The sequence below is a fragment of the Tympanuchus pallidicinctus genome, unplaced genomic scaffold (genome assembly GCF_026119805.1).
Source record: "Tympanuchus pallidicinctus isolate F22 unplaced genomic scaffold, pur_lepc_1.0 scaffold5, whole genome shotgun sequence".
NCBI classification, from domain to species: domain Eukaryota; kingdom Metazoa; phylum Chordata; class Aves; order Galliformes; family Phasianidae; genus Tympanuchus; species Tympanuchus pallidicinctus.
The window spans coordinates 34,113,268-34,140,952 of record NW_026294769.1 but is presented as its reverse complement, the minus strand read 5'-3'; the positions used below and the strand labels follow the sequence as shown (position 1 = coordinate 34,140,952).

Genomic DNA, 27,685 nt, shown 5'->3' with positions numbered 1-27,685 from the left:
AGGAGTCAATAACAAATTAGGGCAGGAATTTCTTCAGCAAACACTCCAGCTACTGTTCTGCAAGAAGAGTGTCTATCTCATCACATGAAGTAGCTTAAGTTAAGGTAAGAGGGAAATCTGACGAATTAAATAACTGCAATATTGAATAGTTGTCACTGGAGAATAGCCATCTTGCTCCATGGGGACTTCAAAGGGAAATGAACGAAGAACGAAAGAATGGGAAAGAGGAAACAGAAAAAAAAGAAAAAAATGATAATAGCAGACTAGCTGCTCTTGTCCCTGTGTTGGATTTGGCTATGAACTGACCTACTAATGACAGGAGTGCGTTTTAGACCATAATATCTTCATCAAAATATCAGCAAGCACAGGAAGAACCCTGGAGATCAAAACACAAAAGAAGACAGCAAGGAGAGACTTCTCCTCCAGTACATTAAAAGCAGACATTCTCTGGAATTCCCTGCTGCTATGTCCTTGGCAATGCCTAGTCCCCCTCTGTCTGCAGAATACAATACCATGTAATGGGATTTACCTCCTCTGACAGCATAATTTGAAAAGAGAATGAATTATTTTCTACAGAAAAGATTCTGCAAGAGGATTGTTTCCTGTGACTACTTTAAAATAGCATCACAGTTAACAAAGTTGCATAATGTTGCTCTTGTGATTTTCCCAGATGGCTGATATAATAAGCTAATAATGAAAAATACATTTTCAGTATGAACTTCCAGACTAAAATTCATACAATCTTTGAAATTACAAATGATTTTGTGAGCTCACAGTGGCTGAATAACTAATGAGACTCAGCAGATAACTCAATTTAATGTATGACTTGCTATTGCTTTTAATCACTCAGCTCCAACAATTTCATCATAGATTTTTTTTTCTTCAGAACTTTGAAACACTGAATTAGCTCAGCTGCATTGAATAGAGACTGCATTAGAGTAACTGGTTATCTTTAAATGGAAGACCAAAATACAGGTAAGTAGCATTTATGATAGAAAACTGCCTGATTTCAATGAAGATATTTGGTGGGTTAGAATGACATCTAGTGACTAGTTCAGGTTCTATTGCTGAGATATAAAAATGAGGAAAAAAAAAATCAAAACCAAAACTAAACCCACAGAACAAAACTCTGCTTTCCCCTTATAATTATTTCTTTGCTGCCTCTTATGGAAGACTTAATGTAAAGGAAGACATAAATATAAATGGCATTAAACCAAATCCGAAAACAATGAAACTGCAAGGAAAATCACTGAATTAAAGGCAAAAAAGGCATTGGTGTAAGGGGAAAAAGCAGTAAAATGTGTAATGTTTCTGAGACTCTGGGAATTCAAAATTAAGACCACATCCCACTCTTCAATATAGCTTTATCATTCAGGAAATAACATCTCTCTTTTATATGTGTTCTACCCAGGCGAATAAATGTTAAGAGACCCTTGAAATAATTTTATGAACAGAAGCTCACCCATGTTGTGAAAATATAGTTTTATAGAGACCCAAATCTCCGGCTATGAATGATAACCAGTGGTTCTCTCCTATGTGATGCAATCATTCCACTGATTCACACAATAGTGCGTAACAGGGAAAGAGTTCCTACGGTATCTCATCCAAGTCTAATATTAACAGGAAAATATTTGTATTTGGTTAATCCTAAGAATATGCAAAGATTTTTTTCCGTGTCTAATTCTGGATACACAGCTGCAAGTTGTTGAGACTGGGGATTTGAGAGACAAATAGGAGGGATAATAGTTAAAAATCAGTTCTATGTCTGAAAGTAGAAAAAAAGTTTTTAATTGAATTGAATATTCAAATTATTTTGAGTACATATAAAGTTGAAAAAAGATTGAACATTGTTCCCAATGTTTGGCAAACCTCTGGTGCTCAGAAGGTAGCTGTGGCAACGACACTGCATATGGTAACTTTCTGAGTAAGTAGAATGTGTTTTCTTCTTTGGATCTGCAGTGCTTTTTGATAATACACGATTAGTCTTGTCCTGTGATACATGTCACCATCTCCTGTTATTTGTTTAATGTGTGGGGATATTGATCACTGACAGTAGCAAAGATACTGACACTCACACGGACTGGGGCCTGGGGTGACTCAGTGATCAAAGACTACCACTGCTCTCTTGTCTTTTCTGTACTTTCAGATTAGATTTATCCCCTTTGTGAAAACCAGCTGTAGCAAATACTTGGAAAAGCATTCAGATTCTGCATCCAGGGGCACTAAGGATAAATATGTTCAACATCATACACTCACATACAGCATGACTGGAGCTCCAATATGTATTTCAGATAATTTCAGTGCATGCAAAACCTTTTTCACCCTTATTCATTTCATGAATGACAGCAATGAATATTGTAATGTATGAGAGACAAAGAACTTACGAATGAATAGGCAGGAACAGAGAAAATGAGATGTGAACTGAAAGTCAGGAAGGAATATATTGGAATTGTCTGTATTTTAGTGTTTAGATTCACTCTGTGTGGGCATTGCTTACAGAAAACCAGTCATAGGAAAGGTCAGAAAATGTCAGTGTCGGATAGCATGGGCCTGATCTGATAGGCTTTCAGAGAAAAAAATACACCGTGTTCTGTGCTAAGGGTGAGGGCAGAAAAATCCCTTGCATTTTCAGTAAAAACATTCTGGAATAAATTTCTGTTCCGCAAGCCCAAATCTGAGCTTTACTGAAGCAGACATGAAAACTGTTTCCTGCAGCGTACTGGGACCTGGTGATGTGGATACTGACAAGGAATCAAGAGTTTTCCTAAAGCTCTTTCTAATGCTTACTACACACTGATTACCAAACATGTTTTTTTCTCTACTAATGCCTACTTTGCCTACACAAATTCTGAATGCTTGTTCAGCTGGGTATTTGCATACACTGGACAGCTTCTGTAGGGAGTTAATTTAGCTAATGAAACATAAAGAAATGATCTAGAATAAGGCTAAGGAAGCTTAGAGGCAAAACAACACAGAACTGCCACTGAGCATGACATTTTGTTCCTTTACCTACCTAATTTCAGGTATTTAGCTTATCCCTGTGCTCAGCATTGCACTCATAAACAACGTGAAATTGTGGCAAGCTATTGAACAGTAAGAAATGTTTTAAGTAAAAATTAAGTTTGGTAATCCATCTGATGTCTTCTTGGGAATTAATCTCTGGCTAATCATCATCAGTGACAAAAATGTTACAGTTTCTTTGTTACTGTTTCTGAATAGTTTCACATTTTTTTCTGGTTCCTTATCTAGTTCTGAAGTATGAAGAAGAACATATGAAGAGGTTCTTGTAAACTTGCAAACCTTATTTACAAGCCACCAGATACTTCCACATTTCTAGATATATTTATCTATCTATGAGGAGATATGCATATATCTCCTAATCTTTAAGGCTATTCACTAAGGCTCATCTTAGTAAACATTATCTTTACCCAATTTGAATCATGAGATGTGAGCATTAGAATGAGAAGAGGGAATGTGGTAGAGGTCTGCTTGGTAGCAAGTCCCCTCTGAGTGCTGACAACACGTTGGCTGCATATATCCTATGCTTATGACATCTTTTCTACAGCAGGTGCAATTGTATGGAGATCACAGCTCTGCTGCTGTATTGAGCTTGTGTGGCAAGATTTATCTGAGAGTATGGAAGCTGCAGGGGTGGCTGCATGGGGCAGAGCCTGGCAGCTGCCCCATGTCAGGTAACAGCCAGCTCCAAAAGGGAGTGAAATTTGCTGGACATTATTGCTGGCATGATGAGTGTGTCAGACTGTGTTCCTTGCAGTGCCCTGCAGAATCAGCTAGACTGCATGTAGGTATATAAAGCTGAAGTTACTGTTTTTTGACTGCTACAAAGAGCAAAGGGGTGAGTGCCTTTTTCTGAGTTACCTCTGGGTAATGCTTACTGTGTATTTATTTCCTTCACTCAGAATCTGAAGTAAACCTAATGACCTATCTGAACACTTTCTAGAAGTTCAGGTCAAGCATTGTTTTATTGTATATTTTCATCTTGCATTTTCAGCTATTTTATGTTAAGCTGGAAGGAAATTAATGTCCTGGACCATTTTTATTCACTGGTATGGAACATGCTTATTACAAGAATTTTACATTATAGCAAGATATTTCTACTATTCTGGGTTATTCATATATTTATTAAAGGCCTTTACACATTTTTCATTTTTAAAAAAGTGGACAAGATCACCTCCATACCACTGCAGTACTGTAAAACTATTCTACCTGATAGGCAGGCAAGTTGCCTGGCTGCAGTTGTCTTAAATCATGATTTTCCATTTTCTTAACTCAGGTGGGAGCCATTTGAAAATGTTCACAGATATTACAGGATTTTCTATCGCTATCAAGCATCACACACTAAGCTGTACAGAATCATAATTTCGTACAGTTTGAAGATATTAATGTATGACTTCCTATGTCCCACGTCAAATAAAAACACTGTAATTGAATTTTCTTGGGAAACATCTGTCTTTATTAAATTCGGTCAGCATACACAGATTTGTCTGCTAACTATGGGCATACTCTAATTAGACCACAGACTGAGGTGCTTCCCTGGCTTCATCTTATTGTCAGCCCTTGAGCCATGCTCACTTTGGGATTTGCACAGGCATTCTGTGACTGTAATTCAGGATTTCTCAGTGCATCTTTACTTAGGTGCAAAATATACACCCAAGAGAAAGTTTAACTTCTGTCCTGTTCTCTTTCCATCTGAGTAAATATGCTCTGGCCTTTCTTCACTGAAACACAGATGGAGAACATGTAAATCCCTATGAATAGAGCTAATTTTTCCATATCTGATTTTTAAGTCAGGACTTTTATTGAAAAATAGGGGGGTCTACAGTGCATGGGAATGAATAAATTTTATTCTAGTGTAATGAATAAAGCAATTCTTGTGAAAAATTGCAGCACTCAGATGTAATGAAGATCTGTAAGCTAATTGTTTAAAGACAACTGTGGGAGCTGATGAGCTTCCTTTATGTCTGGTAGTGGAATTAGCATCTGTGCTGCCCTTGACTGGTAAAGGGGATCAAACAAGCAAACTTGGATGGAGAAATATTGATTCTCTGGTATACTATGGATGCAAGAGAAATAAGTTTTGGTAGATGGGATGAACTGTTACTCATTTGATGATTCTGCCTTCCCTGGCAAAGAGGAGGATACAATTACTAAAACCATACCTAGCACAGCCCTATCTCCATAATTTCTATTGAAACTGAGTGACAGTATTACTGGTAACTCAAATCTACCTCATAATGTTAGACAAAACTAGAAAATGGTTCCTTAAGAGCCTGCAAAATACACACAGCTGCACAGCTACCTCCCACTCTCTGCTCTAATAGAGCAAATGAAGGGAGGATGCATTCTTATTTCATTTGAAATTGGAAATAATTCCGCAGAAATTAATGGAGCTCCCCAGCGCAAGATGGATGTGAAAAAAATGCCTGGCCTAGAAGCTGTAAATTAAGTGTAAGTGAAATTTAGAGAGACAAAGAGAAATTTGTGTAGTAAGAAGCTATATAGAAATAAAATGCATTCTATTCAACTGGCTGAGAACAAAAATGAATCAAAATATTAATGAATACTGCAGACTAAGAAATAACTTCTGCTTCAGTGCTTCTTTCTGTCTCTCTCTCTGCTGCTATTTTCACAGTGGCTGAGGTTATTGACGAAATTAACTGATATATTTCCTACTTCATGCAGTTGATTATGTGAGAGAACCATCAGACATAACTATAATATCCTTGAACCTGGAAGGAAAGAATGTATTAAATACTGAATTCAATTAAATTCTGAACTACAATTCTAACTCATGAAAAAGGAAATAGCAGTATACCTAAATGATTTTGTTTTGTTTTGGCAAATTCCAAGGTAATTTCCAAGGTAATTTGCATGAATAGGGGAGCATACAAGATTGTGAATCAGTGTTTGCAAAAATAGCCCAAGCCACTCAATTCTTCCTTGGCAGAAAAAATTACAGAGTCAAAAAGCATGAGTCTGATGAGAACAAAGGGGAAACAGCTGAACAGACAATTGCAAAAAATACCACTTTTTCTAGAAAATAATTATTTCTTGCTGGCTCCTCTTGTCTTCTTTGAAATAGGTCTACTGTATTGATTGAATTACTGGAGCAGTGTTGAGATGGTCAAGGAAGTCATATAATCTTAAAAAGATGAGAGGGAATACAGGTAGTTAGAAAACTGCCATAGCTGAATTTTACTAAAAAAAATTATCTGATAATGAGCTGTTTCTTACTCCTGCAATACTAAGGATTTCATGTTCCAGTTGGGTGTTTGTAGCTGAAGTTCATCTTTGGCCTGCAGACTATTATTTTGGGTTGATTTCAGTAAGATATGCTGTTCCTCTAAAATGAGCTGAATGTTTTTCCATGGGAACTGTACCCTCCAAGTTTCAAATTCTCTCTTATCAGATATGCATTTAGAACCACTTCCAAAAGCTTGTGCTCTTTGACTGCTCATATAGCAGTCAAATACTTGTGCAATACTTCCACTTCTTTGGGCCAGTAGTCCAACTGCTCACTTGTTACAAACTGAAATAAGATGAAGTATTGCACAAGCAGGGGAGCAGAACCTGCTTCCCTTTCCTAAGTCAGATGAAAGGAACTTTGTTGCAGAGGTTAAAAATAACAACTTCACATTCACTTCACTTGGGGAGGTGAGGGGGTATTATTGCTTCTCTGTAGTTCCTTTTGCTGATTTACACTTGGAAATGAGGAAGACCCAAAGAAAAGTGGAACACATCTTTTTGCACAGCCTGACCTTATGCCTGTATCAGCAGTTTTGAAAATTTAACTGATCCTTTTGTGAAATGCTGCTGTTATCATTTTATTACAGAATTAATATAGATAACAGCTTTAACTGAGTGAAAAACAGTCTTATTGGCCTCAGAAATCTTCACATACCATCACTATTGTTAGGGGCAATCTTGTGGAGTTTACTGAGTTGACGACTCTGGATGAATACTTTACCTTCAGGATAAGCAACACTCAAAACTATAGTCCTTGGGAATGTCTAAATCAGAAGATTTTCAACACCCAGTAACAAGATATGGATAATACACAAGCAGAAACACAGATGAATTTTCTAGACAAAAGCATATTAGTACATTTGGCACTGTGCCTTAAAATCACAGGATTTCATTAATTGCTGGAAAATTTCTGTGGTACTGGAACATTAATTACATCTTCCACTTTCATATAATAACCAGTGTTTGTTCTGTTCATTAACTTGTCCATCAAAGTTTATGCTCCAATTTGCAGTCCCCTCTATTACTATTATATTATTGGTTATACTTTTCAAAACTGCTGGGGCTTAGGTTAAGCACTGCTCCCTCACTACCTTCCGTAAATTTCATCTAACAACAAAAGTCTACTATGATGCATTAGTTGCCTGAATCACTGATTTGCTCCATCTTTAGTCCCAACCACCACTACATATTTCCCCAGAATTAGCTTGCTGATAAACATGTCCATAGCATCCCACCATACTTTCCACATTTGGTCATATTGTTTATTTACTTCTAATTTAAAAGATGACCAGTGCTCTCTTTGTAACTGGCGCAAACTCATCTTTGTCAAACCCAAATTTGTGGCAACTTTTTTCAGGGAAAGGATGATTTTTGTCTATCAGAGAATATAACATATACATGAAAAATATGGGATTCATTTCTAGCGTTAGTGATTTTACTTTTAAGGTAATAGCAACTCTGTAGCACATATGAAACCCTATAATGATGAGGAAGTGGCAGCTGGAGCAATTAGAGAAAGCAAAGGGGAAAATCAAGAGAAATACTTAAAAGGGATTAAGAAGTTATCCTTTAAGGAAGTGGCAAGACCAACTGCACAGCTGAAGTGCCTCTACACCAATTCACACAGCTTGAGAAATAAACAGGGTGCGCTAGAAGCTACTGTGCTACTAGAAAACCACAATGTAGTTGCTGTCACTGAAGCCAGGTGGGATGATTCACATGACTGGAGTGTGGCTGTTGACAATCACAAGCTGTTCAGAAGGGACAAGTGAGGAAGGAGGGGAGGGGGTGTTGCTATCTACATCAGCAAAGAAATAGAATCTGAAGAGTTGTCCCTAAAAGAATAGTCACAAACAAGTTGAAAGCCTACGGGTGACAGAGACTGAGACAGCAAAGGAAGCCTTCTCATTGGTGTCTATTACAGGCCACCTTATCAAGCAGAACCTGTTGATGAGACCTTCTACCTCCAGTTACAGGAGGCATCCTGACTGCAAATATTTGTCCTGCTGGGGAACTTCAAACACACCAGACATCTTCTGGAAAAGTAGCATGGCTTCCTAAGTTAGAGAAGGACCCACCAGGAGGGATGCAATACTGGACCTGTTGGTCACCAATGCAAGTGAACTGATTGGTGACATCAGGATTGGAAGCTACCTGCCATGACCATGCTATGTCTGAGTTTATGCTCTGGAGGGATATGAGACAGGCAAAGAGTAAAACTAGGACACTAAATTTCAGGAAAGCAAGCTTCCAGGTGTTCAGGAAGCTATGCAACAAAACACCCTGGGAAACTGTCCTCATGAGTAAGGGCATAGAGAAGAGCTGACAGATCTTTACAGAAGCTTTCTTCAGAGTGTAAGAGCTCTCTATCCCCAGATATAGCAAGTCAGGAAAGGAAGGCAAGAGACTAGCATGACTGAACTGAGACCTGCTGATCAAACTGAAAAGCAAGAAGGAAAAGCACAGGCAATGGAAACCGGTATCATAGGCTGAGGTACTTGATAACTTTTTTTGCCTTGTCATCTCTGATAAATGGTCACTGCACAGCCCTCAAATGTTTGGTTTGGTAGGAAAGGGTTGGGAAAACAACATTCCTCACACTGTAAGTGAAGATCAGGTTCATGACCACCTGAGGAACCTGAACACCCACAAGTCTATGACTCCCAGCAAGATGCATCCCATAATCCTAAAGGAAGTGGCTAACCAAGCCACTCCAAGCGGTCACCAAGCCACTCTCAAAGATATTGGAAAAGTGGTAGCAATCAGGTGAAGTCCCTGGTGATAGGAAAACACACCCATTTTTAAGAATGTAAAAAGCATGATTTCGGGAACTATCAAACTCACTTTGGTACCTGGAAAGATCATGGAGCAAATCCTCCACCTATGCTAAGGCACATGGAAGACAGGGAGGTGATACAGGAGAACAAGTACAGCTTCACAAAGGGCAATTCCTGTTTGACCATGCTAGTGGCCTTTTAAGATGGTGTCACTACATCAATGGACAAGGGAAGAGCCACTGATATAATCTATGTTGACTTTGACACGGTACCCCACAACACTCTCATCTCCAAAATGGAAATATTTGGATTTGATGAGTGGATTGTTCAATGGATGAAGAAATGGCTGCAGGATTGAGTCCAGAGTGGTGGTTAAGGCTCAGTGTCTGAATGGAGATTACTGATGAGTAGTGTTCCCCAGGAGTAAGTACTGGGACCAGTGCTCTTTAATATCTTCATCAGTGACACTGACTGTGGGATCGAGTACACCATCACCAAATTTGCTGATAACACCAAACTGTTGGGTGCAGTTGACACACTGGAAGGACAGGATGCCATTCAGAGAGACCTAGACAGGCTTGAGCAGTGGGTACAGGTGAACCTCATGAAGTTCAACAAATTCAAATGCAAGGTCTTGCACCTGAGTCAAGGTTAACCCTCAATACCAATACAAGCTGGGGGATAAAAGGATTGAGCACATCCCTGCTGAAAAAGACCTGTGGGTACTGATGGATGGGAAGCCGGATGTGAGCCAGCAATGAGACCTCACAGCCCTGAAATCCAACCATATCCTGGGAAACGTCAAAAGAAGCGTGGCTAGCAGGGAAAAGGAGGTGATCCTGCCCCTCTACTCCGAGCTGGTGAGGCCTCACCTGGAGTACTGCAACCAGATGTGGAGTCCTCAGTCCTCAGAGAGTCATGGGCCTGTTGGGGTGCCTCCAGAGGAGGGCCACAAAAATGATCCAAGGAATGGAACACCTTTTGTATGAGGATAGGATAAAAGAGCTGGGCTGTTCAGCCTGGAGAAAAGAAGACTGTGAGATAGTGGTCTTCCACATCTAAGGTGGAGCTACAGGAAAAAAGGGGACGACTCTAACATGGTCTGTCATGATAGAACAAGGGAAAATAGCTTCAAGCTTAAAGAGGGTAGATTTAGGTTGGTTATGAGGAAAAAGTCCTTTAAAGTGAGTGTGATAAGGCATCAGCCAGATGTGGTGAATGCACTGTCCCTGGAGACTTTCAAAGTGAGGCTGAATCAGGCCCTTGGCAACCTGATTTATCTATGAATGTCCCTGTTCATTGTAGTTGGACTAGATGACCTTTAAAGGTCCCTCCCAATTAAGGATTTTATGATTCTGAGTAATAGATGCAGTGCAGAATAATCAAATTCAGAAATAAGTAATAGATAATCAAGTGATCTATATTTAGGGAATTAAATCCAATTTAATGGGTAAAAAAACAAAACCCCCTAACCTTTTTTTTTTTTTTATATATATATATATATATATAATTGTTTTTAAACTGTTTGTACATACGCATTGAGAGCAATCTACGTCATCAGCAGATAGTGCTTCTTTAGAACTTCCCAAAGAAGAACAAGGAGAGGTTGTTCCATTTTTGGAATATTTTCTATAATTTTAACTCTCTTCTGATTTTTCTTTAAATAAAATAGTGATAAAACTCATATGCTTGGTTCTCAGCTGTTTGCAGTTGCATTTTTTTTATAATGTGATTTTGCTGGGAAAAACAGAAACAAAAGATAGATTTTGTTCCCTCTAAATGACGCAAAAAGAAGTTTTAAAAAAATCAAAAGATAGACATGAGAAAATACAGTACCATTCAATTTACTTTTAAAAGAGTAAAAGTGAGATCTAGAATATTAGGCATTTGAGTAATTTTCTTCTTACGTTTGAAGATATCAGTAAGATCTTCCTAGTAAATAAAAAAATAGTAACAATCAAGGCAAATTCTGTACTGTATGGTATTTGTGAAAATAACTATTGCAAAGAGATTTCAATTTTTGCTTGGTAATAATGCAGTAAAGATGATAAGTTTGCAAAATCTGTCTCTCACCTTTTTAACATTAGGCTGCAGAAGAAAAACACCTTTGTAGATTTATGGCTAGTCTAGTGAATATTTTTTCTTCTCAGAATACTGTATCCCCAAGTACTTTCTTGTTCTTTACTAAAAGTAAATATGCATGAGGATGTATGAAAAAGTTTATTTTAACATACTATCTAAATGAGAAGTACTTGAAGTATAAGTATCATAAAGTGTTATAAAGATCCATGGAGTTAAGATTAGCAACACGATTCTAGGAAATGTTGATATGAGCTAATTTCTTGTTCAATTTATGAAACGATCTGCATCATACCTTTGTAATTCAGTTCAGGTGGCCTCCTGTACGACTGCCTTATTTTCTTATAATATTTCAAATGCCTCTAATACCCTAAATTGTATATCTGAGATTTTTAAAGACATAATGATGTATCCATTTTCTTCTAATAATTGTCATTTGGGGAATGCTGCTTTCATGGGAAAAAAAAAAAAAAAAAAAAGGATATAATAAAAAAAGATTATAGGACAATATTTGATAGATTGAATGCTCCAGATTTTCATTCAGTTTTCTGATGTTGAAGTTTATATTTAATTTCTAGGGTAATTTATTACTAAGAATAATATCTTGCAGTTCAGTTTAAAAAGATGACTTTTCTGTTCTTGCAGATGTAATTAAAATGAATTACTTAGGTTACAAGGGATCATTAATATCTAGAATTTAATGACATTTTTTGTTGGATCATTAACAATTGGCACTTGCTGCAAATAACTCCCATAAATGTGCTTTAAGAATGTCTTTTATGATTTAGTCGCCTTGTATTCTTTAGAGTATCTTGATGTTATGCAGTGTGACCTGTGACCATGAATTCTTCGCAGGAACAATGAAATATGGAAATGAAATGCAATAAAGTACATGTAGAAAACACACTTACAGAAATTGTACCACATTATCCTAATGGCAGGTAAAAAAAAGCCAACCCAAAGCAATTGACAGATATAATGTGATCAAAAGATGCTGTGATGAGAAGAAAGTCATTCTGTTGATAGAACAGGCCCTAGAATATACACCACGCAGCCACTCTCAAACAAATAGGTGCGGAAATTATTTTAGCTTGATTTCATTGTCTTTCATCCTTGCCCCATTCTTTTCACACCATTTATTAGAAAATCCTAAAAAGAACATAAAAATCCTAAACTGAGAGGAGAGAGGGAGCAGGAGGAGGAGGAGGAGAGGGTGGGGGAGGAGGGAAAACGTGGGAGAGGAGAGAAGGAGGAGGAAGAGGGAGGGGCAGGGAATGAGGGAAATGTGTCATCTGAAAGCCAGTTATCTTGATCTAAATTAAATATTTAAGTATTTCAGATGTCTAAAACCAGAAATGTGAAAATTCATTGCCTTGCACCTAGAAAAGGCAAGTAATAGGCATGATAGAGCTGAGTAAAAAAAAAATCATTAAATGAACTATTTGTTCTTGTCTCTCCTGTTGACCTAAATGGCATGAAATAATGGAGTGAAAATCTTGTTTTCACACCGATTCAACACAAAACCATTTCTAGCTTTTAACATTCTGGAGGAAAAGGGTGATTTTTCCTGTCATCTTTCTCTTCAGCTCTCTAGTTTATATATATATATATATATATATATATATATATATATATATATATATATATATATATATATAAATATATATATATATTTTCCTGGTTATCTACTATTTATGCAATATGTAAGTATAAGTGCTCAGTCTATTTCTGTAGATTGAAAGACAGATGTCTAATTTCTCCTGACGCTTTGCAGAAAAATATTATATTTATCTTTGCGGAATACTACAGCAGTGTATGTTGTCTAGGAGTCCATACTTCTTCTGCCTTACTTTATTATTCTTCTTCCTACATTTGAATGCTATCTCTATTGCATATGTTTTCTTTCCTGTTTGGAAGCCTTCTGTAACAAAGATGATCAAATTTGTTCCTTCACTCTTCCTATCTTTGAGGACTATACCCTTTTATTCAGACAATGGCATTTGATTATTTTAAAAAGTGAAGAAACAGCAGACATCAGCTATTGATAAAGAAACAGATTTATGTTTCAATGAATAATAGAATATCCCAAGTTGGAAGGGACTCACAATATTCATCAAGTCCATTTCCTGGCTTTACATGGGACCCCTCAAATCCAAACTCTGTATCAGAATCAGTGTCCAAACGCCCCTTGAACTCCAGCACTTGGCACTGTGAGCACTGCCCTTAGGAGCATATTCTATGGCCACCATCCCCTGGTGAAGAAGCCTTCCCTGATATCCAGCCTGACCCTCCTCTGATGCAGTTTCATGCTGCTCCTTCAGGTCCTGTCCCTGTCACAGAGAGCAGAGTTCAGCGCTGCCCCTCCACTCCCTGTGAGGAGTTATAGGCTGCCACAAAGCCTCCCCTCAACTCCTCTGCTCTGGGCTGAACAAACCAAGGGACCACAGGCACTCCTCCCTCATATACCTTGTTCTCCAGACCATTCCCCACCTTCATAGCCCCCCTCTGAATGCTCTCATATGTTTTTATATTGTAGTACTCAAATCTATTTGAGGTGAGGCTGCACCAGCTCAGTAAGCTAGCAATAGTCTCTTAGGGCACACAACCCACTGCATAAGCTATTGGAGCTGGAGAGCTGCATTTTGGTCCAGTGCTGTATCCTCAGGTAGTGCACCAATACATGAAATCCAAGTTATATCCCTAAAGGAAACTGCACAAGGGCACTTCACTTAAACAAACAAACAAACAAACAAACAAAGTCTGTAGGGTATGCTTTTCAGTGAATAGTAAAATAAAACTGTGAAGTGAGAGCAGCAAATGGTTTATGGTATGTAATTACTTACATTTTTGAAATAAACAAGTTGATTAGGTAGGATATAAAAAGAAAGATTTTATCTGGATATGATAACCTAAAATCTGAAACTAATGTGGACTTTTTTTGTTTGTTTGGTTTGGTTTCTTGCCTTTCTCATGTGTTCTTTTTTTTATGACTGGAATAATGTAATCTTATTAAAAAAAAAAAAAAAAAAAAAAGAGCCTGAGAGACTGAGATTGTTACAGATCTTTCAACCACTATCTAAGACCTAAATTCTGTCCATAAGGGCGAAGGACTAAAAGAACACTAACTGGTCTTGCAGCAACAAATATCATTGATAAGGGAAAAAAAAAACAAAACCACCAAACAAATGATGAAGCAAACAAAGAAAACAAACAGAAGCAACAACAAGCAGAAGAGCACATACAAGTGAAAATCTGTTCCCCTCTTAGTTTCTGCAGTCAAAATATCATATGCTATCTGTCCTTCCTTTGCTGGACAGGCCATCTGGAACAGAGGAAATGAGACTTGAATCACCAGCAAGTATGACGTACTCACTATGCATCTTGATAAGCAGATCTGAATACATTACAAGTGGAACTAGAGAGCTGACAATTCCAAAATGATAAAAAGAAAGGTTTTATTGCCACTTTATTTCAATAATAAACATTTCCTCTTTTAATTTGCTGTAGCACAAAATTGATTTAATAGTTATGCATAGCAATATATAATAGATTGGTTTTCATTTGTTTTTTGTTTGTTTGTTTTACAGCAGTCAGTTTTTATATCAGTAGATACCTGAATAAAGATTTGAAAGCATGTTTATGACTAATGGAGGGATGGGATGAGGTGGGGGGAGATGAGGGGTTGGGGGGAGGGGGAGGGGAAGGAAGTGCTTGTCTGCTAGTGGTCCTATCCTGTCTGTTGTGAGAGATTAACAGTTTGCTTTCAGTGCTGGTTCAACTTATCAAGGAATCACAGAATGGCCAGCATTGGAAGGGGACCTCAAGGATCACGAATCTCCAACTCCCTGCCACATGCAGGGCCACCAACCTCCCCATGTAATACCAGACCAGGCTGCCCAGGGTCCCATCCAATCTGGCCTTGGACACCTCCAGGGACGGAGCATCCACAGCCTCTCTGGGCAGCCTGTTCCAGCACCTCACCACTCTCACAGTTAAGAATTATTTGTTTGTTTGTTTTTTAATGAAAGACTGAAAAATATGTATTTGCCATTTAATTCCTGATCTATCAATGAAACCTCTGTGAATATGAACACAATAAAGTTCACTGGATGATAGCAAGAGAGTATTTTCATCTCTACCTTTCTGCAAATCCCCTGTGCATTTAGGATAATGAGAGTGGCCTTGGAAAATTGATAGGTTAGTGTCCCCTCTTAGAGCATTTGGGTCATCTGGACTCCTTCTAAACTTAGCAGAACATAAGGAGCTCTAAAATCATCAGCTAAGGATTTTGAACTACTAAGCCACTCTGAATACAGAAATAACCACAATGAAAGAATGATTTTCAGGAAATTAAAGCTAGAAACTGTTTTCTGCTGAACCACAACTATTTCAAATTATAAATAATTGATTTTCTTTATGTTTTGGAATTATTTATTTTCAGATGCTTCTGTATCCTTAAATACATGCATTCATTTGTTAACTTCTGCATGAATTGAAGAGAACACAGGAAAAAGAAACTGAAACTGAAGAAAGAGAACAGAAGAAAGCTAGGCAGTAAAAATAAAACTATCTGTGAAAGTAAAAATATCACATCATGTCCACTGAAAAGCACTTACATAACAAAAAGAAAAAGAAAATAATTTGAAATTTTAATTATTAGACTGCATAGATGGTGGGCAACCGTTACAGTGTCGGTTGATTGCCTTGTGCGTAGCTTCTCCTTTTCATGATGATGATGATGATTATTTTTAAGGGCAATCAGCTGGAAACTATGGGGAGTACCCAAAAAGAAATAAACCTCATGCAAATGGTTAAAGTGCTGAGTTCAATGTAAATCTAAGTTGTTCTAAGTATCATAACAAGATGCAAGGGAGAAGAAAAGGTAACAAAGAAATAAAGACAGAAGGGTTCTAATTTTCCAAATGATACTCAGTACCTTGCATGTTTGGAGCATTCACTGGAATTTGTAGCTACTGTTACAAGTCTTAGGTTGGTGTTTCTTGTGTCAGGTATATCAAGTATCTTTCCCTCCCGGAACCTCTCATTTTCTCAAGCAGTAATAGTAACACTGTTAGAATCTTTGATACTTTAGTTAGAAATGGTTTTCACCAGCAGAAGTTGGAACTCCAAGAGGTTGGCACATAGAGGTACAGCACAATAACCTTCTAACTTTCTTTGTTCTGGGAAATCAGCTGCAGCTTTTTCAGATGTTCACTACCGAATAAACAGGTGATGTGAAAGGCTATTTCTTTTTCAGAATATAGATAATTGAAATTATGCCCAAATGGTCTTGCAATCTTTGTCTTGGGAAGCAAGAGAGAGGTGAAAAGCTGGGGAGAGTTCTGTTTTCTAGTTTTTGTTTGGTTTTTTTTTGTTGTTTGTTTTTATGGACGGAACTTTTTACTTAGATCTGGGAGAAGTTCAGCCCTGGAAAGTCGCTTTACACAGATTCTAAGGGATTTTAAGTTATAAGGAAATAAATCGTGATTTTGCAGTTAGAACAACAAGCAAAAACAGTCATGGTCAGCATCACTGCCTCTACACAATTGTTGGTAAGCAACTTTTGAATGAGGTTGTGAATGAGTGAGAAAGCATTTATTCATTTTTAGCACTGCCTTTTTGTATACTGTAATTAGAAATGAAGCAAAACAATATTTTAGTAAAACACTAAACTGTATTATTTAGCTTTACAGAAGACCAAAGGAATTTTCAGGGGACAATAGCCTTTATTTCAGCTCTTAGGAGGGTTCAAACTATTTAAACACTATCTCAGAAGCTAGACCAAGCCTTGTATTGAGAGCTGAATAAAGCAGTGAAATTGCAGCTGTCAACTTTGCTAAACTTATCTGTGACTTTTGCCATTTCTAAATGAGATCTCAATAGAAACATCTGTCTTCTAAGACGTAAGACTCTGCTGTCCCTGAAGTCTGTTTAACAAATTCTGATTGCTTTTTTCCTAATTGCAGCAGAAAGAGTGGGACCAGATTGTTTCTATTTATATATACAAAGGAATTGCATCTCTAATGATAAGATTTTAGCCATGAACACAAAGCAAAGTCCTCAAGCCTTCCACAAAATCAGCACTGCAGTGATTAACAGCCGAACCACATGATGTGGCTCTATATTCTGACTTCCAAGACTCGAATTAAATCTTCAAAAGTGAGGTTAGGGAAGCAGTCCAATGGTGTAACTTTACCTACGCTCTACTCTTAGGAAGCCTTGATCACACTACCTTTTCAAATGATATCATGCAAAACACTGTATTTGCTGCCTAAAGAAATAGTTATATCCACAGCACTGAAGTTTTTGAATTGTTTAATCTCTTGATTGTAATCCTTACATTACATATAAACGCTTTTAATATACAATGCCAACACTAGCTAAGACTAGTTATGCCAAAGCAATGACTGATTATGTGATTCTGGGTATTTCATTTTCCTATAGTAACAAAGCGTAGTTAACTGAGGTTCCTTAAAACATCAGCAGAGTCAGTAGCATCTATGTTAGTTACTTCTTACTCTCTTCCAATTATGTGAGAAAGTCTAAAAAGTTACTTGATGGCATTTCCCCATCTATACAAATGCTCCAACTAGTGTGACAACACAGGAACATGTGTTCTGTGGCTCAAAATCTGTGTTACAGATGCAAGTGCTAGGCATGTACAGTCATAAAGTTAACTGCAATGTAAAGATACAGTAATTACTTATTAGGACATATGATAGCTTGAGAAATTTATCTTCTGACATTGTTGAAAGACTCAGCTATATATCCAGAGATCACAACCAATTCTTTTGAATGTTTATCTTCCTTTATTTACCTTCTTAATATACAGAATTTTGTTAGTGATTGAAAAAATAGCAAATGCTCCTACATGGCTTGGAGAAATTGAATGAACACATTTACATTGTTGCTGGAAAGATAAGGCAGAGAATAATAAGATTATCATTAAAGAAGTCATCAAAGTATAAAATTTACAAAAGCTACAGGACGTCAAACTTCAGCTCTGCAGAAAAGAGAGTCTGTAAAACATTCTCGTTCTGTAGAGGAAGGGATAAATATCCGTGCAAACAGAATCACGCCTGCTCCCAAAACTCTGAAACTGCCAAATTTTTGCCAAGTATCTACTGTTAGACACTCTGCTGCAAAATTAGGGCAATGTAAATTGAAATGTTTTGAAATTACATTCTCAACATCAGAAACATTTTCCAATGAAAGTTTTATCAAAGCTGGTGTGTTCCAATGTTTTTGCTTTGACGAACTGTTCTTCTTATCTGTCGTTGGCAGAAAATTCTTCACACATTCATAAATGGGAACATTTTAACTTCATTTTTGAAGTTTAAAACTTTAAAGCCCCCTAACTACACACTATTTTCTTCCCAAAAGGTATTACTACAGCATATAATAGTCTAGTATTTGTCTCTTGACTTTATAAAACTGGATGTTTCTAATTGACAGCAGAATTTCACAACTTTCTATTTATTGATGCAAGGATATATTAAAAAAATAGTGTATTATTTGTCATGCCCAAGAGCCAGGCTACAGAAGAACAACAAAATAACCAAGAGGTGCAGCCAAAATTGAGATGTCTCAAAGGCTTGAAATGGCAACACAAGGGTGAACTATTTCTTGCTTGGTGGGCCCCATGATGCCTCGGGCCATCAAGGAAGAGATGTGACACATAACTTGGCTCGAGATCAAGAAGTAGTCTTAACTATGGACACTATTGCACAGGTTATCCACGACTGTGAAACATGCACCATAATTGAACAAGACAAGAAGATAAAACCTCTCTGGGAGGAAGGGCGATGGCAAAAGTAGAACTATGGGGAGATATGGCAAGTAGATTACATTGCCTTGTCACGAGCCCACGATGATAAACATTATGCGGGTGTCTTGAAACATATCCTGTACCCCACGCTACCACCTGAAACACCATATTAGGTCTCAAAAAGCAATTCCTCTGGTGACATGGCATTCCAGGAAGAACTGAGTCACATAGTGGATCTCATTTCAAAAATTCCCTTGTAAATACTTGGGCCAAAGATCATTGAATGATAAAACGTGCTGTTAAAAGCTATGTTGAAAGCAACGGGTGATGGAACATTTAAGCACTGAGAGAAGCATTTGGGAGAAGTCACCTGATTGGTCAGCACCTATCTACCTGTCTATCAGTCAAGATGGTCCTACCAAATCCAGCTCCCTGCATACTGTAGAGGGAGATAAGGTCCCTGTAGTACATGTAAGGAGCACGTTGGGAAAAGCACTTTGGGTCTTTCCAGCAAGTCATGAGACTGCCTCTTTCTTTTACTGCTTCTCTCTGTAGTGTGTGCTCCCTGGCTGTCTTGCCTTCAGCATTAGAGTGAGGCCTTTGATTTTAACATCTTGCTCCCATTTATTTGCTTTATTAGCTTCAACCCCAATTAATTTGTATTTCTTCTATTAATTAGTAAATTAACTTTCCTCCTCAGATCGCTACCACTTTTTTTGTTTGTTTGTTTGTTTGTTTTTTCCCCCTCTTTGTTCCCTTTCTGCTTCTTCCCTCCCCCAACTCCACCTCTGCCCTATTGGGGCCTGTTGGACCATTGTCCCCCTGTCATGAACACAGACTAGAGATGACACTGTGACATTATTTTAACAATATCACTTTATGGCTTTTTTTCATGAACATTTCAAAAGCAACCTCATGCTCCAAAATGTTTTTTTTTTTTTTTCTTTTTTTTTTTTTTTCCCTCCTGATTCTTAACTATTCGTGAGAGAAATATCTTTAATTTGGATTACCTGCAATGTTAAAACAACATGAGACCCAGGAGTGAAACCCTTCATGAAAACTAAGCTTTCACGTCACTTTTGTGTGTGGTTGTGTAAGGAGCTGTATGGGACAGCTCTACAAAGAAAAAAGGTTGTGATTTGTAGACTCGAAATTAATAGCATTAGAAAGAATTGCCTTCTATACTCTTTGCTAAGCTTGTCAGGGAGGCTTTTTATAAGAAATGGCATCTGGATCTACTTAAAAGCAAAAAAGCAACATCAACTAGAAAAATTAAATATGAGTGAAATATGAACTCTGTTGCTATCTGCTACCATAAGTGCAGATAACAGAAATGAAGGAAATAAAAGACACATGATGTATCATTTTTTTTATTACATTTGTGAGAGAATGCATGTGCATAAATTCCTCTTGCTGAGTAATACTCTCAAATGGCATCAACTACAACATGCAAACTAATTTTTGAATAGAGGTCTCAGAGGTGATAATTAGTAAGAAATAAGTTTCGTGACCAACATTATATTACCAGAAAAATTCCAACACATTCTCTTTATAGTTGCAAATTGACATTTGATTTAATAATGGGATTTTAACTTATGTAATGAGGTTAGTGCACATGAGCCCAATCTCTAGTACTTTACTCTAGTTCTCAGTGTGTTTTGGCATGAGCCTTATGTGTTTATATGCCACAAAGAGAAATGTTAACTTTTCTCGTCATGTCACCCTGTAACAGTGTGAATTAATCCTTGAAAATCTGAATTACCCTAACCTCACACAGACTGAATTGTCTTGAAACTCTCAGGCAGGTTCTTGTGCTTCTTACTTTGAGACTTTTACCTGAAGGCATTTTAATTGTTTGACTGTGCAATAAGGATTACATAGAAACTGTTCCGCGATATTTTGAAATGCTGCTGCCCTCCAGAACAAAATTTCATTAAAAAAAAACCATCAAGTTGCTATGTCTAAATAAATAAAAAGCAAACAAACAACAGAGGTACCAATGAGAAATACTAACAAAGTAACTATTCTCCTGCTAAGTGTCATATTAATAATAAAACCACGTTATACTGGTTTATCAGTTTTTATTGCTGCAGTTTACAAATACAGAAAAGGCAAGGAACAAAGCTAAAGTTTGGGGAATATCTGTTGAGTGGAAGAGGGATCTTGCAAACTTGTTGTTGATGTTGATGGGTGATTAACTACCGCCCACGCCACTCAGTTGGACTGGCCTTGCTGAAAATGAAGATAAAGTATCAATCATTAGAAAGCAAATAAATACGATCATTAGATTTTAAAAGCTGTGTATAAGGAAGAGGCAATCATGTTGGTACAAATGTCTAAACCTGCAGACACAAGGCAGACAGAATGCAAAAGCTGCAAGATTTTTGTACTCCTTTACTTGTATCTGTTGTTGATAAAATCTGTTTTAAACAGATAAATGACAAGAAAAGATGTGATAGTCATGCAGTATTTCTGTCTCAGTAATAATACAGGAGAAGGAAGTGGGCAGTTGAAAGACAAATTAGGAATTTTTATCAGAGTGGAGAGACAAACTGAAGACATAATTACATTTAAAAATGGAAATAGCTAGTTAAGAGTTAAAGATGGGAATATACTTCATTCACAGAACGGCAGTAAGAAATAACATGAACATATATCAGTAAATGACCAGGAGAAAAACAAACAGAACAAACAAACAAACATTTTAAATTAGAGCCACAGAATGTAGAACTGCATGCTGTATGGACAGCACATTTGTACATGTATTGTTGTAACTCCTAATTCTAACAAATGATTTAAGCACAATACCACCTTTTATTTCTTCAAATAGCAGAAATATTGACTGAGATCCATGATATTTGTGTCAGGAGCAGGTTTCATACTCAGTGGGAAAGCAGTTTAAGATTCTTTTGCTGAACTCAGTGTTTTCTGGTATTTCTTTCCGCCTGCTGTCTCACAGTACCCTATGTCCACCATTATAAAGCCACAACAGTTTGTGGTTCTCACTGAAATAGATTCCATGCCTGAGTAGCACACACCAATTTCTAACCCACCTAATGCACCTTCTTGTGTTTGGCCTCATTTAGTTGATCAATTAGAGCAAAGAAGTAAAATAGTTCTTATATCCAAAGACAGAGAAAGATGTCAGCTTTAACATGTAAAGTGGGTCTAATTTTTATTGTTAGCAATGGTTTTGTGCTTGGCTTTTGTAGGTACTTTGTATCCTTCTCTAAAGAAAGGAGCTGAAATACCTGATGCACAAGATGTTCTTTCCAAGATAACAGAACACTGATAACTTTTGGTGATAATGTGAGACCATTCTGCTGTGCAGGTATTGATTAGTTTTGTTTCACTCATGTACTTTGCATAATATTTACTGAATTGGGTAAAATCTAAGACAGTTTGGACTAGAAGTGTTGAAGAAGATTTTCATTACTATGGCTTTGAAGACATTGTTTTGTTTTGTTTTGATTTCAGTTGTTACTCTTGTGAAATCTTATTTGACTTTGTATTTTCCAATCCACTGAAAATTCACTTTTAGATCATAAGACTGAAAATGGCAATGAGGAATGAGAAAGTTTCTTTTAAAATATCTTTTCCAGAGTAATTTAAATGAAGGACTCTTCTGTGCAAATTCAATTGCAAGATGAAATATGGTTAAGAGCAATATACGCTCAATTGAATTTCTCCTTCTTACTATAAGTACATCCCAAGAATGTGACTTATTCAAAGAAGTGGTCTATTTATTGTAGAGTGAGCTTGTTACAGTAGAAAGAAATATTTAAAGAAGATGGAGTGTGTTTTAAGAATTGTTTTCAGAGCAGGTGCTTGGACCTAATCATCTACCTCAACTGTGTGTGAGTCATGCTGCAGGACGCTACAGGAGATTCAGATTAACACGATACATTTATCTCCCAGAATTCCATTTTTATGTTCTTTCACATATATCTCTATTTGTTTAAGGTATTATTCTTGTGCTCATCACAGTAGAGTTTAAAATCTTGCAAAAGTGCACCCAGCAGTCAATACAATTAAAACAAAATTAATACTGCTGAGCTGAAGATTTGACACTTGCTTTTAGATATACACAGCCAGTGATCTGTACATTACCACTTAATATTTTTCTCCACTTTCCATGAAAGTTTGGTCTAATCTTAAGATATCAAGTACTATGAATCTCACTCTTATCTCTGACAAGATTCTGGATTCTTCTAGTTGTCATTGTATTGATATTCTAATGGCCTTCTGTATAGAAAAAAAATTCTAAACCAATATCAAAAATATTAACGAAAGTGAAATAAGAGAGAAGCATTGCAAATTCTACTTTAATGTGAGATAATAACAAGACATAAGGATATAGTATTATTTCTACATTTTTTCTTCATGAAACCAAGTCCATGTCTATACGGGCCCTCTGTATATGCATCTGAAGCTTCAAATTTAAATTGTGTATGTATAAATTAGTTCAGTGTTGTATTTTATACTCCGCTCAATAAAGCAAATGACATAAATCAAGTTGCCTAGCTGCTACAGGCATTTCAGACAAAATGAATCACTCAATCTGTCCATCTATCTGATATGCATTGCAACAACATTCGTCAAATTATGGCTTGTATCATAACTAGTATAGCCAGAGCCGGTTGTCTCTCTATACTGAACACTGGTGAGGACACGCCTTGAATACTGTGTTCAGTTTTTTGGGCCCCTCTCAACACGAAAGACATTGTGGCCCTGGAGTGTGTCCAGAGAAGGACTATGAAACTGTGTGGGGTCTGGAGGACAAGTTTGATAGGGTGAGGCTGAGGGAGCTGGGATTGCTCCATCTGGAGAAGAGGTGGCTCAGAGAAGATCTATCACTCTCCACAGCTCCCTGAAAGGAGGTTGTGTTGGGGCGTCAGCATCTTCTCCCAGGGGACTGATGAGAGGGAATGGCCTAAAGTTGTACTAGGGGACATTCCAGTTGGACATTATGAGAAATTTCTCCTCAGAAAGAGCAGTGAGGCCTTGGCACGGGCTGCCCAGGGAGGTGTTGCAGTCACTGTCCCTGGAGGTGTTCACAAACCGTGTGGATGTGACACTGAGGGACGTGGTTAGTGGGCATGGTGGGGATGGCTGATGGTTGGACTAGGGGAACTTAGTGATCTTTTCCTACCTTAATGATTCAGTGATTGTACTGTTAGTACAAGAACTGTTCCAGAACAGGCAGAGCAGAATTCTCTCTCTCATGGAAACAATTACTAGGAAATCCCTGTATCTCTGCTGTTCACTAAAGTGTCAATCACAAAACTCCTCAGTGGTTACAGATTACTAGTGTGTACTGCATTCTACTGTAGTGAGAAACGCCTAATTTCAACATCTAGCAACACTGGGCAGCAATTCTGCGTTTCCATTCTCCTCACCCTACACCTGATGGAGCCGAACACCTTCAAGCAGCAGATCTGGATGCTTATGCAATTCGACTCTGCTGCTCTTCCGGCTGCCCGCCAGCACCTTGGCACTCGCCTCCGTCAGTGGCGGCGTTGTGGGGAGGAATGGCGCTGCCCCTCGTCACTTAGCAACCCGCGGAGGCTGCTCACTAATGCATGAAGAGGAGTAGAGCACCGGCACGGGGTCGCACAAGGCCCACACAGAAGGGTGCAGCGCCAACGGTTCTTCCCGCCCTGCCGTCACATGACACGCACAGGGACCCTCGCGGCCCCCGCCCGGGCGTTACAAGAGCCAGCCCTCGCGGCAGCCAATCGGGAGGATGGGTTCACTTCTCCCTCCCCTCCCATTGGCCCGCGGTAGCAGCAGCAGCAATAAGGCGGCGGCATCGTCTCTCCGTTGGGTGCGCGCTCGCCGCCGCAGTTCTGCAGTCCGCCGCTGCCGCGGCTCGCGCACGCTCCAACCGCCGCAGTAGCCGGGGCTCGGCGGGGCGGGGCCGAGAGGCTGCAGGGGCTGGGCGCGGAGGTGGCTGTCCGCCGGCAGCCGGGATGCTGCCGCCGCCGCCGCCGCCTGCGAAGAGGGAGCGGGCGCCTAGCGGCGGGAGCGGTCCCCGAGCCCCGCGGCAGCGCTAGGGGACCCTTCCCGCTCAGGCCGTCGCCTGCTCGGCTCCGCGAGCCCTCCGCCGGGCGGTGGGAGCGGCAGGAGCGGAGCGCAGCCCTCGCCCCCGTCCCGCCGCCGCTCCATGGGAGGAGCCCACCGCCGCCCTGCGGGAAGCGCGGCCGCCGCGCGCCGGGATTGAGGGGAGCGGGCGGCTCTGAGACGGCGGGAGGATGCCCCTGTTCCGGAAGGTGCTGCGCGTCTCCAATCGCTCCATGCTCGCGTTCATCTTCTTCTTCTCCTTCTCCTCCTCCTGCCTCTACTTCATCTACGTGGCCCCTGGCATAGGTAAGCCGGCCCGTTGTTGGGGGAGGGGAGGCGGGCCTCAAGGACCCCCGCTGTACCCGTGGTGGTGTGCGGGGCCGGACGCGCTGCTGCTAACCCCGCATCTTTGTTGTGCTGCCCTCCGACGCTCTAGAAGGTTCATCTGGCGTCGCGACGTGGGCAGTGCTATTCCTGCTTGCCAGGCCAGGAAAGTGAGGTGAAAACGCTGCTGGCCGTAGCGCCGCGCTGTAAGCTAATGGCAGGAGGAAGGAGTGAGCCGCAGGGTTGCCTGAATGCATCTTTTTAAGGCAACAGTAGCTGCGTAAATCCGTTAAAACGTTTGTCGTTTTCTTCTGTCAGTGGGATGTCTTCAGAGGCTTTGCGCTTGGTTAACTATTACCTTTGAAATCGCTGCTGCAGTGGGGAGATGAGTTATGTGCGAAATGCTGCGTAACACAGTTGCAGGTCTGGGTCTGATAGGGAAGCAAGCCACAGGACTGGTGGGGTGCTGTGTTCTTAGCTCACCTGTGCTCTTCCAGGGAGGGCATCAGGCTCTTCCTCACTGGACGAGTCCTTCAGAACTGGCTTATGTTTCCTGAGATAAGAAATACCGTGTGTGGTGCTCTGTGGTATTTTGCCGTGTGGTGTGTCTATTGGCTAGGCTGTGCTTCCCCTTTTTCAGAGAACGTTGATGCTATCTCTTGCACCTCTCCGGATTTGTCAGGGCCTTCCCGAGTATCTGTAATGCTGTCTCCCTGTCATCTCTCTGTCTTCTCTTAGTGCTTAAAACTCCTCTCCGCAGTCTTTGCTGCAAAATGTAACTCCTGATTAGGTGGCTAAATCTTTGCAATAATTGTGTCCTGCTGACTGCTGTCCTCTAGCTGTTCAGCTTAACTTTTGTTTCTGATCTAATAGTGGTAGGACAAGGAGGAATGGCTTTAAACTAAAAGAGAGGAGATCTAGGTTAGGTGTTAGGATAAACTTTTTTCACACAAAGGCATTGAGGCAGCGGCACAGCTGCCCAGATGAGATGCAGTGCCCCATCCCTGGAGGTGCTCAAAGTTGGATGGGGCCCTGGGCAGCTGAGCTGGTGGGGGGGACCCTTGACTAGGGGTCAAGCGAAGTGAAATCAACAGTGTATACCAGAAGAATTCTTGAGGTAGGTTGTTCAGGCCTAATCAACATTTAAAAAAATAAATAAATAAAAAACTTAAACTGCAATCTCAGATCTGTTATAGTCAGCGCTATCAAGTCTTGTTTTGCAATAAAGGAAATCTTCAATAGTTAAATGAGTTTGTGAGATTGCAACTCTTTCCAACTACTGCTCACTGGTGTGCTGCTCTATATACGAGAGTTCAAAATGCTACCATCCTGAGCAGGTCTTACTGGGGTAGTAAAAGTACAAAATGTTGAAGAGAAGGACAGAAAGAAAATTTTAAACTGGTAATCTAAATCTGCCAGATTGCAGATGTGATGATTTTCCAAGGATTTGCTCCCAGAAATGTTACTGTGTACAATGGAGAGGAAGAAGATATAATGCTATCTCAGAATAAAGCCTGCAGCCATCCTGGCAGTATTCTTGGATGAATATCTTAATAGTAGCAAAGGAAGATGTGACGGAAAGAAATAGTTTAGACAGGTGATTCATGTAATAATTGCATGTGGTATGCACGTGCTATTTTCAAATTGCTACATGCTTTTTGCCTTCCATTGTGTGTAATGGAATAGGTGTATCTAGATCAGAGTTGATTGTGCATGAGGAGGTGAAGCATGACAAAGATTGTTTACTGAAGTTCAGCCAGCAGCATTTTATGAATATGTAACTATGAATGAAAAATTGGTAAACTCAAAGCAAAAGTGAGATATCTATAGAACTTTACTCTGCAGTTATCATAAATAGTTGTAATCTGTCGTAATTCCTATGTGCAGATGTGTTCTAGTGAACAGATTGGTTGGTGGAGGTGGTTGAGTCACCGTCCCCGGATGTGTTTAAAAACCATTTGGATGTGGTGCTCAGGGTCAAGATTTAGCAGAGGGTTGTTAGAGTTAGGATAGCATGGTTAGGTCATGGTTCGACTCGATGATCTTAAGGTCTTTTCCAACCTGAGTGATTCTATGATTCTATGCTTGGTTCACCAGAACACTTTCTCCCTCAAGATCCAAGACATGGCAGAAGGGAAGACAGAAGTGTTTTCTCTTCCTACTGAAGGTGGGAATTGAAAAGAGGGAGAAGTTGATCTCCCAGTTGTATGAGAAGAAAAGTACGTACATTATGTAGTAGAGTGGCTTCCTGAAATGACAAAATCTGAATGAAGACTTAATTTTTACTGGTCTAATGGAATGGAGTTCCCTTCTTGCACACAGTTCTTCGCTTATCAAAAGGAGAAGATGTCCACACAAGGAATTCCTTAGCTCTGGGGAAGTTTTTGGAGAGGTCACTGTTGCATTC

At 39.2% G+C, this 27,685-nt stretch overlaps 1 protein-coding gene across 1 annotated transcript in view; it reads left to right on the top strand.

The window, feature by feature from the left end:
* The first annotated feature begins 24,743 nt into the window (after positions 1-24,743).
* Positions 24,744-27,685, top strand: part of B4GALT6 (beta-1,4-galactosyltransferase 6) — a 22,482-nt gene continuing 19,540 nt past the window's right edge. The window contains exon 1 of the mRNA XM_052703779.1: positions 24,744-25,260. Coding sequence (XP_052559739.1) covers positions 25,146-25,260 — 115 coding nt within the window. The 5' untranslated portion in view covers positions 24,744-25,145. The remainder of the gene's footprint in view (positions 25,261-27,685) is intronic.